Consider the following 16,271-nt stretch of genomic DNA (forward strand, 5'->3'; position numbering starts at 1 on the left):
GTGAGATGACTCTTGGCTATATTTAAAGGCGATGCAGGGAAAGGGTGTCAGAAGGGAGTCTGGGTTACGGGCATGAAATTATGGTTTAGCTCAACAGTTACCCCGCTTAAATGTCAGGAATTGGAAACAGGTTGATTTGAGAATCTGGTCATCAATCCCAGCCTTACTGCCTCTTAAACTCTTACTGTCCCCATGAGCTCCTTCCCTGTGAAGTCAGCATTTGGAGGACGCCTAAGGCTTTCCAGGTAAAGGACAAATTACAATAGCGCCGAGACAGAAAACCAAAGCTATTTCTTGTTATGGGAAAAGGGGGCTAACATAAAGCTGAGGTATCTGTTTAGTTCATTCATTTATCCCATGCTTAATTTGCACCAGGAACTGAGCCAGGCAGTTTTCATTCAGCATTTGGTTTGCTCCTTGAAAGAACTCTAGGAAGGAGCATTATTCCCCCCACCCTTTTTTTTTACTTGAGAAAACTGAGGTTCAAATAGGTAGCCGGGGTCCCCCAGCTAGTTAACTATAGCACTGGGATTTTAATCCAGGTCTGTCTGCCACCAAAACCAGTGCTCTGAATTCCGTGTGCTATGGAAGCAGGTTAAAAAAAAACTCCTGAAAGGGAAGACTTGCCCCCCTCCCCCACCTTCCGGGCAGTCTCAGACCTCTTCCTCAGCACCCCTGAAGAACCCCTATGGGGGAGTGTGAGCTGAGCAGATCTGTGTTTGGTAATGCCCAGCTCCAGGGGTGGAACGAAGCAAAGCCCACTTCTTTATTGGAGCAGAAGGTGAGCCGCAGCTGAAGCCCTTTGCAGATGCATCCAGGTGACCCACGCTAGTTATTCTGCATATTCACGCACGACAGACCGTACAGAAAGTTTCAAACTGCAGCCGGAAGGACTTACGTTAGGCTCAAGAAATGGCTGTCTAGAGAGGGCCGCGTGGGGCTCCGAGCATTTACCTGGGAGTCATCGCTTTGGCGGGTCTCAAAATATTCCTCAAGTCACGGTGGCTCCTAAAGTTGCTTATTCCAGCCTCTGCTTCTGGGTTGTTCTAAGGGTTGGAGAGCCTCTGTCTGAATCTGCCCCCCACTACATGCCCCCCACCCCCACCCCACTCCGTCTCTGTCTTGCTTGGCATGGCAGTCACCCCTCCTGCACTATAGTCACTACACCCCCAGGGGCCACAGTGGAAATCTCTGCCAGAGCCACACACATCATTGCCCTAAAAAAAAAAAAAAAGTAGGTTTTTTCCCCCCGCTTTTCCTGGGGCAGAGGTCCGCCCTTTTTCCTCATCCTGATCATCTCCAGACCTCCGGGGTCCACACTGCCAACTGCCTGATTACCTGATGCAAATTAAGACTGCCTGCTTCACTGGGATTGGCTGGGGAGCCGGGTATGCAAATTGCCTCACCAAGACTTTATCTGGTTTGAAAGAGTTAAAGTGCTGCCCCAGAGAAGAGGGTGGGGGTGGTGTGTGTGTGGGGGGGGGGGGGGGGTCAACACGATTTGAATAAAATATTCTTCTGTCTTTAACGGCTTCAGTATTTGGGTGGTTTAATAAGGAGAGGAGCTGAGAAGAGTGAGTTAGTTCAAAGTTGCCTCTTTGCTTCTCTCTGCTGATCCTGGAGGAGACTTAGGGGCCTCTTAGGTGGTGGCAGCTGTCTGTTAAGGGTAAATGTTTAATTTATTGAAATGAAGCAGGGCAGAGAGGCCGGACCAGCAGCACTAGGGGGCTGAGATCAGGCCTGGTGTGGGTATTCTCTCTCTGCGGGGCACTGACCCACCCACCATCCCTTTCTCACTGAGCACGTTGAAGGAGTAGGAAAGAAGGTAAGGATCCCCAGAGGAGAGGATCTCCGGAGGGGCCACACAGGGGCTAGGATTTCATCCCCAGACGGTGGGCAGACCTCCGAGAGCCAGATAGAGAACAGGGGCAGGAGTTGGGCAAGAAAGGTGAGAAAGGCAAGCCTTGGCTCAAGGGTACTCTTAACCCCCAGGGTAGGGTTATGACAGGGCAGGGGTGAGGGAGAGACAGATATTTCTGCCGCTACTTACAAAAATAAAATAAAATAAATCCCCCCAATCCCAAAGGAAACGAGGATTGAAAATGGGAAGCCTTCTCCCCCACCCCCCACCTCGCTGTACCCCTCCCCTTGTTAAATTTTTACCAACTGAGACTGGTGATTGAAGGAAGTGGCCATGAAGGATGCAAAAGGTGAGAGGTCCCACAGTAGCTGTGGGGAGGGGGAAGAAAGGCCAGGGAAAGGAGGCAAGCCTGGGAGGAGGGGATTTGTGCCCTGAGCTCATGAATATTCTAATGGTTGTATGTTCGGGGGAATCAGGAATTTGAAAGTCTGATGGTTGTTGTAATTACACATTCATCTTTGCTGTTTAGCTAAAGCCACATATGTCATAGCAAGAAAAATTGTGGCCTGTTATTAAAATCAGTTGTGTTTTCCCTGCAGATATCAAGATGAGTGGGGATGTGGCGGATTCCACGGATGCTCGAAGTGCCCTCAGCCAGGTGGAGACAGGTAAGGGTCTTCTCTTCTGGGGACTGCAACAAGAAAGCCCGGGCAGGAGAGAGTTGTTGGAAATCATCGAACAATGCGGTATTTTTCTCTCACTCAGTCTTTCGGCCAATCAGACCCCAAAGCTGAGAGTCTTAGGAAATGAAGGAATTCCTTAGAGACATGGGATATGCCCCTGGAGTCTTTCAACGCTAGATGTTGGTCTAGGGTGGAACACAATCTCTGGGACTAGTCTAGGAAAGGGCCAGATCCTCAAAAACAAAATGGAAACAGAAAAGTTAGGGAAGACACTGACATATTTTATTTTATTTTATTATTGTTACTTTTTTTTTTTTTTAACATTTATTCACTTTTTGAGAGACAGAGACAGACGTGAGGAGGGCAGGGGGCAGAGAGAGAGAGGGAGACACCGAATCGGAAGCAGGCTCCAGGCTCTGTGCTGACAGCTCAGAGCCCGACGCGGGGCTCAAACTCACAAACTGCGAGATCATGACCTGAGCCAAAGTCGGGCGCTTAACCGACTGAGCCACCCAGGCGCCCCGAGACTGACCTTTTGATATGCCATTCCAACACCCTTAGAAGCACCAGGCTGTGTTTCTAGCTGCTGCTGACTGATAGAAAGCATGACCTGCCTTCAGTAGATGGGGATTAAGGCCTTTTAACCCCAGATTTCTCAATAGGCCTAGGCAAGGAACAAGCCAAGAGGCCAAATTATGTGCATGTGGGTGGTAAATAGACCCAGAAAGAAAGGCTTGGTGCCTGGAGATGACTTTGCTTTGTGAAGAAGAGAAAGAGGACAGGAAAGAATTGAGAAGAAAGTTTCGTAGCACTCTGCTTTTAACTCCACCGTCCAAGCTTTGCTTTGAAAGCTCCATATAATTAAAAAGAACTTAGAGAAACATGAGTATAAATTGTAACACCACCAAATAACTTTAATAGCCTTCCAACAAGACCTCAATTAGTCTTTCATCTGGATCATTAGAGACATAGAAATTAGAAGTGGAAGAGAATCAATGTCCCCCAGAGCTAAACTCTTTTCCCAAGTCTTCAGGTGCAGTCTAGTTCCATTCTAGAAGCTTGGGTCGAGGACAAGATAATTGGGGGTCTTGTCGGGGGCATCTGGAGGATATGTTTACCATAAGCTTTTCTGCCCCCCTATTTAATATCGAAACAATGCCTATCGCATGGGTAGCAATATGCATTGGAGCTGTAGGTTTTATATTTTGCTTTGTGAGCACGGACAGCTGGGCTAGGAGAATACGGGCCAGTTCCACTCAATTTTCAATCGATTTAACCGCTGAGTATGTTTTACTGAGGGTCTGTGGAAGGGGGCACATTTTCTCCCCGGTTGAGAAGAAAATTCCCTCCAACCTGAAGAACTGGAGCAAGGCTTTAAAATCAGTTCAGCTGGAGAGTGGTAGGCGCAGCCTATTCCCTGGACAAGAATCAGACTCCAGAAGCCACTATTCAGGAGAAGCTGGGCAGCCCTTTCCTGGTTAGCAGGCTGGCGGGAGCCACCTCTGCTCACCCGGGCCAGCTGTACTGCCCCCGGTGTGTGGGGCCACAACTAAGAGAGTGCCAGTGCGGGAAGACCACCCTTAGCAGGCTGGCACAGGTGTTCTGTTACCAGTGACGCAACCAAGTTCAGGGTAACAGTGTTGGGAGTGGGAAGGAGCTACGTGGGACCCTAGGAGGTGAGCCAGGGGAGAAATGGAGTTCAGATCCCTGGTGGGGGTTAGGAAGGTTAAGGCGTTAAGAGATAAACCGAGCGCTTTCTAGCCTCCTCTCTGGGACCGCGGGAGCTAGGTGCAGACTAAATTGAAGGAGAAAGAATCCGAACATTAGCTGGGACTTTGGGAATCTGATTGTCCTCCGGTTTCGTACGTGACCTTCTACCAGCCACTTTGCCTCCTTAGGAGGCAGGAATAGAAGACCTTTGAAGGGTATGGATTTAGAATCACACAGACCTAGGGTAAAAATCACAGCTTAGCTGCTCACCACCTGTATGATCTGATAAGTTAGCCTTGTCATTTCTGTACGGGGCGGGGGGGGGCAATTAATGCCCAACTTAGAGCGTGGGTTGAGAGCTCACTGCAATGATGTTTAGCACGGTGCTTGACACATGGCCACTGTGATCATAACCTCTGATGGCATCATCAAGATTCTGTGATTCTGGAGTTTACAGAAGGCACATCAGGGCTAAGCACTTTGGGGCTCCCGGTAGCTGGGGTGCCCTTCTCGTCAGGCCCAGTGGGTCAGCCCTGGAGGCTGGTTTTTCTCATTTCACATTCAGCAAAGGATTCTGTGTGGGTCTTCTTCTACTCCATGGAGACCAAGAAGTTTGTGCTGTCTGGAACTTCACCCCCTAGATTCTTTACTTCTAGGGACTCAGCGCCGTGGCTGGTAGCACCCATACTTAGGTGATCATCAAATTACTGTAGGTTTTTAAGGGCAAGAAAAAAGAGCCAGCTAATTAAAGTAACCAAACTTCCTGGAAAGTCATTCTGACTCATTTTTTACAGAGAAAAGCTTATTATGAGTCACAATGGTTACCAACTTGGTTAAATGGCTTCCTTTGGATTTTTAAAAGGCAGATTCCCCTTCCCAGCAGTGCATGAATTAAGGGGTGGTTTGTCTCTGAGTTTTAAAGGAACTACAAACAAAGGTGACCTAGAAACCCCCAGCTCCCTGAGAGCACCTTCTGTGTTGTGTGAAATCCCCAAGGGGCACGAGGGTTGGGAACTGGGAAAGGGAAGGCATTTCCCCATCCACACAGGCTAGGACTGCAAAGGAGAGCATTCTCAGGTCCAGACACAGACCTCCTGGCTGGCAGAGACCTGGCAGGCAGCTCATCCTGCCCTTTCCTCCTGCTTACGAGGAGCCGAAGCGCGGACAGAGGATCAACTAACTGCCGAAGACCTCAGAGTATCTCTATGGCAGCGCTAGGGACCAGAGAAGCTTCCTAGCCCGCTCGGCCCTCTCTTCCTACACCACCTCCCCCCGCCACCAAGAGAGGACTGAAGCCAAGTTTCTAGATTTCTGAATCATTAGCGTTTCCATCCTTTCTTTTATCTCCCTGGCTGTTGTTTTCCCTTCATTCCTGAGACTCACAACACTTTTTTTGCTGTTCTCAATTGGGTATTGAGTGGTCGATAAACATACACAGGCTTACCCACATTTCACCAGCCCCCAGGTCTGTAACTGACAACGCCTAAGCACCCAAACAGCTAACCTTAGGACTTTAGACCACACTGGTCACCATGTAGCCTCAAACACAGGCAAGGACAAATACGGTGGGCACGGAAAAAAAGGAGAGAAAGCCCAGCCACGTGCACAGAGCCTCTTCCCCACACCTGGGCACCTGTATGTGCATTCACACTCACCATCTCATTTCACTCTTACCATCCCTGTTTTTATCAATGAGGGAACTGTGGCTGAAGAATGAGAAACTAGGGGCACCCGGGTGGTCCAGTGAGTTAAGCATCTGATTCTTGACTTTGGCTCAGGTCATGATCTCAGGGTTCACGAGTTCGAGGCCCATGCCAGCCTCCGAACTGCTCGGGATTCTCTCTCTCCCTCTCTCGCTGCCCCTCCCCTGCTTGCGCATGCGTGCGTGCTCTCTCTCTTTCAAAATAAAGAGATTAGTTTAACAAAAAAATAAAAACAAAAAAGGAATGGAAAACTAATTTGCCCAGGATCGTACAGCTTCTAACCAGGAATCAAACTCAGGCCTGTCTGACTCCATTAGATTCTTATCTTGGCTCTGCCATTAACTCCCTGCAGATTATTGGGCAAACATTTCCCCACCGGGACCTTTATTTTCCTCCCATAAAAGAGGGATTTGGGCTGGATGATGTCTAAGAGCTGAACCTTGAAAACAAGTGTACACGTTCTGCTTTTCCACATTCTCTGCCATCACTTTCCACATCCTGTATTCGTGGGAAGGCTTCCTTTGTGTGGAGCCCTCCCTCTCTACCCATGGCCCTCTGCCCCTCCCCCACTCATGCTCTGACTCTCTCTCTCTCTCTCTCTCTCTCTCTCTCTCTCTCTTAAAAATAAATAAACATTAAAAAATTTTTTAAATAACAGAGCTCACTCGAGCACCTAATGTATTTGGCCTTTGCAACAATTTGGTGCAGGTAGATATCATCATCCCACTTTGAAGAGGAAACTGAGGCCGGTGATGGGAAAGAATGTTCGCTGCTTTTCCCAAGATCCCACACCTAGCAAATGACAGAATCAAACCTGGGTCTTCCTGGTGACTTTCTACCCCAAGATGGTGGTGGGAAGACTGGGGACCAACACAGGAACCAGGGATAGAGGACACAAGAAAGTGGTAACATCAGGAGAGATGCCAAGATTGTGGAGGGTGGCACTGGTCGGAGGGGCTGGAGGGAAGCCAAGCCTCTGGAAGGTGGGTTGGTCTAGTCCAAGAGGCAGAAGCCCTGTCTGGGGCCAAAACACGCTTGCCAGGAAAGAGCAGGAACTCTGGTGAACTGGAGGCAGGGGTGAGAATCTGGCCACAGAGAGAATTTCTCCTTCCCTCCTGTCCTCCTGAGCCGGCCTCACCAATGCACCAGTCTCCCCCGACCCAACCCTTTGAGGGGGCAGTGAGGTGGGCTTGCAAACCCAAACAAGAGGGGAGCAAATTCCTTGGCCCCCTCGTCCTGCTCGGAGATATGGGAAGGAAGAATCCTGTGACGGGGGCCAGGGGAAGCCAGGGAGCTAGAGACGAGGGAGGGGCTGAGCTGAGTCACTTGTCCATTCCTGCTGCCCTTCTCCACCCTCAGCTGTCCTGTCTGTGAGGTGGCGGGACTAATCCCTGCCCCACCTTCCAGAAGGACCGCCAAGGCATCTTAGCTGTTTGGGGACCCTTTGCGCATCACCCTGAGAACCTCCAACATGGTTTTAGGAAGGAATGGGCATGATCACATGGTGGGGGGGGGGTGCATACAGGCTAGTGGCTCTCGTGAGACCCCACAGGAAGAATAAGTAACTGACCCAAGACTACAAAGTCCCTCTGAACCAATTCATTCCTCGCCACCTCCAGCCTACTGAGTCCCCAAGAAAAGAAGCCGAGGGTAAAGAAACTGTCTCAAGACAACCAAGAAGCGAGGTTCCAGGCAGAAACAGGCAGAAGCCTTTTAGAGATGTCTGTGGCTTTCGATCCAAATATTTACGGAACACAAATATCCTTTCAATGACCGAGAGGACAGCAGGCATCTACGAAGTACTTGAGGGGAAGGTGAAGAATGGTCTCCTATTGACAACCCGTTCTAAACGAGGTACACGTGCACACACACACCCGTCCTTTTCGTGATTAAATGGGAGTGGGTATGAGCGTGCTTTGCAAAGTGTGTGCCAGTGCACCAATACAATCCATCATTTCGGTTGATAATTATCAGAAACGTTCAGGAGACAAGACAAAGCTCTGTCACTGAGGAATGTGGGACAAGTCAACTTGTGCCCTAGACTTGAGTTTCCTCGCTGTAATGGGAGGGGGGAGCTGGAAGAGGAAGAGGAAGAGAATGGATTCGTGGGCTCTAGGATTTGCCCCGGGTGGCACTGGACCTGTGGCCCAGTCTGCACCTGCTCTGTCTTCACCTCTCTTGAAGAGAAAATTGAAACCCCACAGTCCTTCCCAGTGGCCAGGGGGGACTGATACGAATTCTTGAGGATGTAAGGATTCTGGGGATGTAGGGATTCTTGTCCATGCCTCTCTGTTCCCTTGGAGACATTTCAAAACCATCCTTGGAGAATGAAGGAATCTACTGTTAGGTTTTCTTTCCTCATCTGCCCTCCGTCCTTAAGAAAAGCTAACCCCGGGGCGCCTGGGTGGCTCGTCGGTTGAGTGTCCGACTTCGGTTCAGGTCATGATCTCACCGTCTGTGGGTTCGAGCCCCGCATCGGGCTCTGTGCTGACAGCTCAGAGCCTGGAGCCTGCTTCCAATTCTGTGTCTCCCTCTCTCTCTGGCCCTCCCCTGCTCATGTTCTGTCTCTCTCTGTCGCAAAAATAAATAAAAACATTAAAAAAATTTTTTTGAAAAAGAAAAAAAGAAAAAAAAAAGAAAAGCTAACCCCCGGGCGCCTGGTTGGCTCAGTCAGGCAAGCGTCTGACTTCGGCTCAGCTCATGATCTCGTGGTTTGTGAGTTCAAGCCCCACGTTGGGCTCTGTGCTGACAGCTCACAGCCTTGGGTCTGTTTGGGGCTCTGGGTCTCCCTTTGCCCCTGCCCTGCTCACACTCTGTCCCTCTCTCTCTCTCTCTCTCTCTCTCTCTCAAAACTAAGCAAACTTTAAAAAAATCTTAAAAAAAAAAAGGAAGCAAAGAAAAGCTAACCCCATAATTTCTCTCGGCCACTTGTTCTTGTGGGATACAATCCTCAGCGCCTAGAAGTCCTTTCTCCTCTCTTGCGTGAGCCCTTTTACACTGCAGCGTAAGCCTGTTGCCTCTTGTTACAGCCTTCTAAACCAGAGTGTTTCTAGCTTCTGGGACAGGGAGTAAGTACTAACTTGCCACCCACACTTCATACTGTGGCTCCGACTGCCAGAAATCTCAGGAGAGCAGTCTGTATCCGGAGTTGCCTGTCTGCCTGTAGCCGTCAGAGAACCTTAGCGAACAAAACAACTACAGCAGCAGTCCTCTCCACTCACTGTTGTCCATCCTCCATTCCCAAACCCAAGTCCCCGGGGCAAACAAGGCAGGATCGTGCTGCCCAGATGAGCCACGGGTGACCGGGCCAGCCCTACCTGGCACCAGCCCTTGTCATTCTGGGGGGGGGGGGGTCTCTTGAAGGAAGTGGCTCCCCACCACACTTGCCTCCATCTTTGCCCCCCCCCCCCCCGGAAGCTCGTGGACTTCCTTTCTCTTCAGCCTTAGAGGGGACAAAGAAAGAGAGCCCAGAGCGGAGCCCCCACGTGACGTCTCTTACCACCCCCGTGGTTTTATTAGTGGCCATTCCTTACAGCATGGCCTCTCAAAGGATCTGGGGGTACAGGGCCAGGTGTTTTTGCTTCTAGTCTGTCACCGACTGGCACACGGTCCTACCGTGCGGGACCACAGATCACACCCACCACACACGTCCGACGGGGCCCCAACTAGTCTACACCTGCCATCAACAGCAAGAACCCACTCATCCCAAGCTTGGGTTGCTGTGAACGTTTCTAAACTCACTCCCTATGTTTGTATGTATCTGGTCTCGGACCTTCGCAAACAGTTCACGGAGCGGCCCGGGCTGTTGGAGCACATTTTGGGGTGCTCTGACTTAGAGGAGTTTGCACTGCGTCTCAGAACGTCCCTGCCCCCTGACACGCCATGAGCGGTGGGTATGTCCGACCTTGGGTATATCTTATGATCTTCTCCACACTCCTCCCCTCCCGCTGTGGGTGTCCTGGGTGCGATGACGAGGAGATCTAGCAGGAGAGGCTGGTCCCCGGCTGTCCTTTGCTGGCAGGGGTGGATGACACCCCACCCTCCGCACGCACAGTGGGAGACTCGGGCCACCTCGACTTGCTGGGCATCAGCCCTTCATTAAAGTGCCCAAAACTTACAGCCCACCCTCACCCTCCCAAGTGTGAGTAAATGCTTTTGGTCTCTCGCGTCCACCCTCTTCCTCAAGAAACAATTAGGGCAAAGCACACCTGGGTGTGGAGAAGTGCTGACGGAATGGGGAAAAAAGAATTTAAGGAGAAATGAGCTCCCCAATTGGGATGGGTTTTAGGGGCTTGAAGAGCAGCCCGGGTCCAGGCAACTGCAACGCCCCTCCATCCCGCTGGCTCACAGACAGACCCGCTTACACATCCGCGCTCACAAAATCTCCCCCTCGAAGCCCTCTGGCCCACGGGGGGTGCACCCACTGGCAATCTTCCCTGTTGGCAGAGGCTGCGCTTTCAAAGGCAGGCTGGGGTTCCTGGTTGGCGGGGGGGGCGGGGTGTGAACCTGCCGGAGGTACCGGGGAGACAGGATGGCAGAGTCTCAGGCCAGCACTTGCTAGTGGGTGCCCCCCACCACCCCGTGTTGGAACCACCTCCCCTGTGAAGGGCGTTGCCTGCGATCACCCATCCTTAGGAAGAGTCGCTGAGAGGGAGAAGCAGCTTTGGGAGGAGAGGGAGGGGATCGGAGCTGAGCATCCTTAAAAAGGAAGCTGGATGAGGTCACCCCAGCTAGGGCTAGGTCCCCCTCACGGGGAGCCCGAGGGTCTGGCTGGGCAGGGCAGGCTCAGAGAAGGAGCTGAGCTCTCGGGCTTCTGGCATTTCATTTCTGGAGACTTCAGCCACTGACTTCTCAGTCCCCTCCTGCCTCTTCCGTGGGCTGGTGCTCACTGGGGAGCTCTTCTGGGGTAACAGTAGGGCACTGGGAGGCTCAGGGAGGGCAGGCCTTTGTGCTACGCCAGGAGCATGGGAAACTGAGCTGCTGGCATCTCCCAAAAAGCACCAATGCTGTTGACTCAAAAAATAATAGGTGTTCATTTGCATGACATTTTACATATAGGTTCCACGCTGGGCTTTTCATCTCCTACCACTGGTACCTTGGCTAGGTCTCCCCTCTCCCGCCGCCCCCTTTGGGGGCCCTTCTCTGTCCTCCAGACTCCAGAACTTCCCCACCAACACCTAGCCCATCCTTGGACTAGCCCAGCCCAGGAAAAAACACAGCGGTTGACCCTCGCTTGGGTAAGCTGGGTCCAGATTTGAGAGAAACGCAGGCAGCCCGGCAGGTCTGGGCCCCGCCGGGCACCTTAGTGAGGGGTGCCCCACCTGCCTGCCCTGGGCCCCCTCGAGGACCCTAGCAGGGGGCTTGTTCCCTCCCCCGCCCCCTAACCTGGTCGGGCTGGGAAGAGGAACAAAAAATCTAAACCTGAGAGCCCAGAGAGGTGCCGAAAGGAGAGGAACCCCAGTGGTTGCTATGACGATGGGGTCTCGGCGCCCGATTTGCATAGGGCGATGATTTCCATACTGCAGGGTGAATTTCCATATCCCTGCCTCAAAGCCTGTTGGGGCGGGGAGGGGGAGAGGGGAGAGGTCATTTGAAATTCAAATGAGGATGATTAAGGTTTTCTTGAGGAGGGAAGCTCGGACAAAGGGGGTGAAGCTGGCTGGCAAATGTCTGCCCCAGGCTCAAAGTTATCAAAGGGAGGCGGCAGTCGGCTGGCTCCCTCCCGCCCCGCCTCCGCAGGCCTCTGGAGAGCTGACGGTGGTCAGGCTGGGCTGGGTGCTACTGGCCTCTGCCTCCTGGAAGAACCAGCGAGGTCCCCCTCCTGCCCTTGGACTCCGCTTACCCCTCCATGTGCTGAGGATGCCTGAGCTCGGAGCACCCCTGGCGTGTGTTCTAGTCCTGGGCTCAGGCCCACCTCCCTCTGGTGACCGCAGACTGGCCACCTCGGTTTTTCTAGCTGTGAAATTGGAAAAAAAACAATTTGCCCTCTCTTGTTTGGCCGAGGAGATGTGAGGACGGATGGATTCTGGCCTCTATCACCAACCTGCTCTCTTAGACAAGCACTTCCCGTGTTTGGGCCTGGAGGTCGTGCATTGGATGACAGGTGTGAACTTGAGGGTCTCTAAAAATCACCTCTGGCTCTAAGATGCTGTGATCTGAGAGCACTCTGATCCTTTGCACACACCAGTTATTATTTGTAAGATGCTTTGAATGAGGTGAATTGCACCAAGGTACAGTCATTAAGAGTGTAGACTTTGGAGCCAGAGTCTATATGTGAATCCTAGCTTCTCTCCTTACTAGTTTTATGACCTTGGGCCAGTGTCTTGATGGTTCTCTGCTCAGTTGCCTAGTCTGTAAAATGGGGGGTAGTAATTGTACCTACCTTATGAGGGTGCTGTGAGGATTAAATGGGTCAGCATTAAACTGAAACACGTACATCACTGCCTGCCGCGGAGTCATGCTGTTCGCTAGGATCAGTGTCAGAAGCATGAAGTGTCCACAGAGTGGAGCAGGGACTCGACAGCCAGTCCAGGGAACCTCCATGAGGACTATGAGTAGACCTGCCCATGAATCCATCCGCTTTGGCCAACACACTGTTGTGGCCGTTTCCATTTGGGAGCGGGGAGCACACTTCAGGGAAGGGCCCCAGGAGCAGCTCTCAAAGCTAGGTTGGCCTCCCCACTGAGCACCTGCCCAGCTCAACCCATGTGGGCTCCTCGGACTGATCCTGACTCTCAACTCTGTCTTTATTTCTCAGGAGATACAGAAATGACAGAAGGGAAGGGAGCTGGTAGAGAGACGCGCCCTCCCCCCACCCACCCCCACCCCAGGATCCAGTGCCAAGAGACAGGCCAGATTCAATGCGATTAGGTGACGCGGATAGTTCTGGAAAATCCAAAAGTCTTTTATTTCTTGCCAGCTTCTGCGGCAACTGCGTATGAGGCTTCGTTTGCGAATGGCGTGAGGCAGCATGGACAGCCTTTGCCTGGTAGATGGACTTGGGTTTGAGTTTCTGCTCGGTGATTTACTAATCAGGAACCTTGGGCAAGTTGATTAACCTCTCTGAGCCCCCAGTTCCCCCATCTGTACAATGGGGTAATAAAAGCACCTACTCGCTGGGCGGTTTTGAGGGTTGAATGGTGCATGTGTGTAAAACGTTTATTACCGAGCTTGGTGCGTAGTAAATGCTCAATAAATGTCAGCTAGTAATTATTCCTTATTATTTGAAAACAGTGTGTTGATGCCAAATTGTTTGAAAATTCTCTGATCCAGTCCTATTCTCCTGTTTTATGGGGAGGGAGACTGGGGTCAGAAAAGGGGAATGACTTTCCCAAGGTCACAGTGGGGGTTTGAGACCAGACATTTCTTTTGGAACGCTTTCTCCACCCCGGGGGCTGTATCCTCTGTCCTTTTTTGGTTTTGTTTTGTCGTTTCACTGGACTAAGCCTCCTCCCTCTCCCCAGCGCCCTTCCCTCAGAGGCGGCTCCTCCAGCCCCAGAGAAGAGAGGAAGACCTTACCCTGCAAGAAGGAAAGGAGAGGGAAAGGTCATGGGGTCTGGGCTCAGCAGCCAGCTGTGTGACCTATAACGAGCCCCACCCTGTCCGAGCCTCTACTCACTGATAAAACAGGAGCCCTGTAGCTCCGGCGGGCCCCATAGACCCCACAGGCAGGTGAAGGTCAAACGCAAACTGGATATAGAAGGTGCACAGCACAGCCAAGGCACAAACCCAATGCCTCTCACCGTAGCCTCTGCGTGTCGGCAAGGGCACTGGCCCTGGAGCCAGCTTTGAGGTCCAAGTTGCTTCCCCCTCCCGCCTTCCGTGACCCCCAGGGCTGGCAGTGGGGCCCAGCCTCGGTTTCCTTGTCTGGAGAACAACTGGTGAGGAAGGAATGAAACGAGAGTGTGTCCTTGGCAGCTTTTGGAAGTGTGAGTTGTTCTACAAGTGTGAGATAGCATCTCCCGCCTCAGCTTTCTTCCTGCACACGTGCCCCTCGGAGCTGTACAAGGACATCTGTGCCCACGGGAGAGCTGGAGCCCCACCGAGTGGCCCGCTTGGGCAGCTCCTTCTGTCCTTATCCCCCACCGCTTCTCACCCGCCTTCACTCTGGCCCCGGGGAAGAGGGCTAGGATAGAGCCGCTCCGTCTCTGGCTGACCTTAAACCTCTTTCAACCTCTTCCCTGCTAAGGCTGGGCCAGGGGCACAGTGGTGCCGGTCTGGACTTGACCTTTAAAGAACCCTCCGGCTGTCGTGCAGACTGGAGTCTGGGCCCTGGAACTCTGGCGATTTGTTCCTGCTGTGTCGTTCGTGGCCTGTGTGACCTTTAGCTCATCACTTGTCCTGTCTGGGACTCAGTTTCCTTACCTGTCAATGGCGGGCACAGCACTAGGAGTCCGTAGTCCCCCAGAGCCGGAGAAATTTCTGGTAGCAAAATAGCAGCTGAAGTGCTTCTCCGAGGTGTCCTTAGTGCAGCCAGAACGAGGCTTATTTAACAGAGCTCTTCCCCTGGAGTTGGATTTTTGTATTGTTTTCCAGGCTCAGGGGACTAGGAGTAGAGACTTTGGTGGGGACCTGGCTCTTCTGGCCACATTCCTTCCCGCAGGGACCTGAGTCCCTGGCCTGTTTTTCTGGAACTTGGCGCATCCGCCCAGATGCTCCTTCAGCGTCGCCTCTGATGGTGCTGCCCACTTTGGGCCTCCTTGGAGGTGTGTGTGGCATCCCGTGTCCCGCCAGCAGGAGACGAGGGGGCAAAGGAGGGAAGCCCCAGGGAGTCCCATCTATGGCTCAGGCTGAGAAGTAATGCGATTGCATTTCCTAACAAAAGAGAGAGAGAGAGAGAGAGAGAGAGAGAGAGAGAGAGAGAGAGCAGACCGTGCACGTGAGGAGCCTTTCATTTGTACAGAATGACCTGGACCTGACCGATCGCGGAGGGAGCCGGGAGGATGCTGGACTTCTCCCCCAGCAAAGGGGTGCAGTGGGGCCCCTGCTCCCACTGTGGCTCGGCCCCAGGCTCCTGATCTGAGCGAAGGGGCGGGAGAGCTAGGCTTCGGGGTTCCTTCTCCCAGCCGTGCATGTGGCGAAAAGGCATCAGGTGGCTCACTCACATAGGCCACGTCCTGAGGAATCCCTGAGGGTACCTGCTCTGCTATTCTACCTCGGGGCAGGGAGGAAGAAGCTTTAAGTCCTGACAATTCCCAACTGCACAGATGGCCGGAGGTCAAGGGAAGCTGAGAGGTCACCCTGTCCTGGGGTTAGCAAATGGGCTTCTTCAGGACAGCTGATCCTGACCATCAGTGGTGGTCGTTGAGCAGGGACTTTAGGAAAAAGAAGAGGGTGCAACGATCCACCAGTGGTACGGCCCTGGGCATGGCTTGCACCCACCCACACGGCGTGCCTGTGCTTGCTGTCCACACCCTTAGAGGCAAGGTGACTGAGGACACTCAGCTAGTGGGCAGCTGGGAGCCAGATCTCCCCGACCCCTAAGCTAGAGCCCTTTCTAGGTCCTGTATCCCATTCCTCAGGGGTCTTCTGGGGTCCTCCTCAGGTTCCTCCTGGGCATTTCTTTGCCCCTACGAAGGAGGTGGCAGGAATGCGGACAGAAACTTTTTTGTTTTAATATTTAAGGGAAATTGAAGGCTACGGAGATTAAGCCACTTGCCCAAAGTCCGGCGTAAAACAGCCTTTGAAGTAACCCTCGAGCTCAGGTTCCCGAGTGTTCTCTGTACAGAACGCTGACCATTAGGCAACACCTTCCAGTGCCTTGGAGGAATCTCAAGTAACAAAAAAGGTAGGCATGGTGTCTGTGGGGTCCTGGAAAAAAAAACCAAAAAAACCAAGCTGCTTTGACTGGTTTCAATGGGAAGTCTCCTGGCTGGCTCTGGTGGCTGGCTGCCCAGGAGCGTCTCCAAGGTCCTGGTGGCTTTAATAATTGCTCTCCCAGGAAGTGCCAGCCAGCTGCCAAGTGGTTCTAAAGTGGCGCTGGGAGTCTTACTGGGTTATACTGGGTGCGGAGCTGGAGAGCGGAGTAGCCGTCCAGAACTGGGAGAGGTTCAGCCTCGTTGCCGAGCACTCTGCCTTGTTTGCCGGGCAGAAGTGAAAAATCCTGCTGGGACAGTTCTCCATTCCTGTGCTTCTCCCTCCCTCCCCCAGAGAATTGCTCCCCAGGCAAACTCACATCCCAGTGCTTGCCAAAGCTATGCAAATCAGCAGGCTCTGCGGGCTCAGAGGTGGGAAGGCAGGGGGGCTGGGGCGGGCTCCTCCTGTCCACTGTGGGCGGGGGGAGGGGGGGGGTTGTCCCACAGGTGGTACGCATCC

General features: G+C 52.6%; 1 protein-coding gene across 1 annotated transcript in view; it reads left to right on the forward strand.

The window, feature by feature from the left end:
* The first annotated feature begins 2,194 nt into the window (after window positions 1–2,194).
* The window catches only part of POU2F3 (POU class 2 homeobox 3), a 72,216-nt gene continuing 58,139 nt past the window's right edge, over window positions 2,195–16,271 (forward strand). Inside the window, exons 1-2 of the mRNA XM_047877769.1 lie at window positions 2,195–2,210; window positions 2,461–2,529. Of these exons, the coding sequence (XP_047733725.1) occupies window positions 2,195–2,210; window positions 2,461–2,529 (85 nt within the window). The remainder of the gene's footprint in view (window positions 2,211–2,460; window positions 2,530–16,271) is intronic.

This window comes from Prionailurus viverrinus, chromosome D1 (genome assembly GCF_022837055.1).
Source record: "Prionailurus viverrinus isolate Anna chromosome D1, UM_Priviv_1.0, whole genome shotgun sequence".
Lineage (NCBI taxonomy): Eukaryota > Metazoa > Chordata > Mammalia > Carnivora > Felidae > Prionailurus > Prionailurus viverrinus.